Source organism: Bison bison, unplaced genomic scaffold (assembly GCF_000754665.1).
Source record: "Bison bison bison isolate TAMUID 2011002044 unplaced genomic scaffold, Bison_UMD1.0 scf7180017864217, whole genome shotgun sequence".
NCBI lineage: Eukaryota > Metazoa > Chordata > Mammalia > Artiodactyla > Bovidae > Bison > Bison bison.
This window is the reverse complement of record NW_011494789.1, coordinates 3,630,094-3,631,475: the sequence shown is the minus strand read 5'-3', so window position 1 is coordinate 3,631,475 and position 1,382 is coordinate 3,630,094. Positions and strand designations below refer to the sequence as shown.

Below are 1,382 nucleotides of genomic sequence, written 5' to 3'. Positions count from 1 at the left end.
TCCCGGGAAGGGCGGGCGGCCGAAGCAGAGGGAGCCGGCGGCGGAGCTCTCCCCCTCGGCCCCGCGTTCCCCCGGCGCCCAACCGCCACCGCCTTGTCGCCGCCGCCGCTGCAGAGTGTCGCTGCTCCGCCGCGCGCCCGCGCCCCGCGCCGCCAGCGCTTGGGAGCCAGAGCGCCGAGCCCCAGGCGGAGGAGAGGGGCGCGGGCGCGAGAGCCGCGGCGAGGGAGCCGCGAAGGGGGAAGGGGGCGGGCGGAGGGAGGAGCAGGGAGAGGGAGAAAGGGGAGGGAGAGGAGAGCGAGGGAGAGCCGGAGAGAGCGGGAGCAAAGAGCGAGAGCCGGGGAGAGGAGAGGGAAGCAGAGGAGAGAGAAAGACACACGCACGCAGAGACACAGGGTCACTGGAATTCCATTAGAAAAAAGTGACACGAGCAGGGGTTAGCGGGAGAAGATTTTTTTGAATCTTTCCTCCGTCTTGTGCGAAAGAAGCGACTCGGGTCTCTCGTCCTCGAAGCTCCCACTGGATCGTTCCTAGGCGCTGACACCCGTCGGTGGATTTCTTTCTTATTTGCGTTTTATTCTGACCCCCACCCTCGCCACTTCCTTCCAGCGCTTCACTCTCAGATCGCCTCTCCCCCCACCTCCTCAGTCCCCTCCCGGGAAGCGCAGGGGAATCGGACCCGCGGGGACTCGCGCCTTCCCGGACGAGCCGAGGGAAGGGCAGACCTGCGCACCGGCTGTCGGCTTGGAGAGCACACACGCACACACACAGATACGTGTGTATTTGATTTTAGTGGGCAAGGGGGGCGTCCAGACGCGGCCCACCGCCCTCCATTCCCCCACCCCCTCCAGCCAGAGGCGAGAATCGCAGGACTCAGGATCTTCATCCGGCGGACTAGCTGGGATCTCCGCATTGGATTTGGGGCTGATTATCACTGCTTGGCTATTATTATTGTTGTTGTTGTTATTTTTTATCCAAGGGAGAAAGACAGAAAAAACTGTGGGATTTATTTAACATGATCTTGGCAAACGCCTTCTGCCTCTTCTTCTTTTTAGGTGAGTACCTGCGGGAGGCGAGGACAGTGTGTCCGCGGGAGCCTGGGGGGCTGCGCTGCCGTGCGCGTTCTGGCGCCGGCGAGCAGCCTGGAACCTTGGGGGCGAGCGGGGCGCTGGCGGGGGACCGACCGGTGGGAAGAGCGCGCGGCGGGGCGAGCCGGGCCCGGGCGCAGCGGAACCGAGCGGGGCCGGCGGCGAGGATGCGGGTGGAGGGACGCGAGCCGCTGCTGGCTGCGTACGCGCAGGGTTGGGAAGGAGACTTAGAACACCCAGACCATCCCTGAGCGCACGAACGCAGACACAGTCGCTCACTCACATGCAGTGATAGCG

At 64.7% G+C, this 1,382-nt stretch overlaps 1 protein-coding gene across 1 annotated transcript in view; it reads left to right on the top strand.

The window, feature by feature from the left end:
• Positions 1 to 306: 306 nt before the first annotated feature.
• GFRA2 (GDNF family receptor alpha 2) overlaps positions 307 to 1,382 on the top strand; it is a 106,137-nt gene continuing 105,061 nt past the window's right edge. Inside the window, exon 1 of the mRNA XM_010845443.1 lies at positions 307 to 1,052. Within this exon, the coding sequence (XP_010843745.1) occupies positions 1,013 to 1,052 (40 nt within the window). The 5' untranslated portion in view covers positions 307 to 1,012. The remainder of the gene's footprint in view (positions 1,053 to 1,382) is intronic.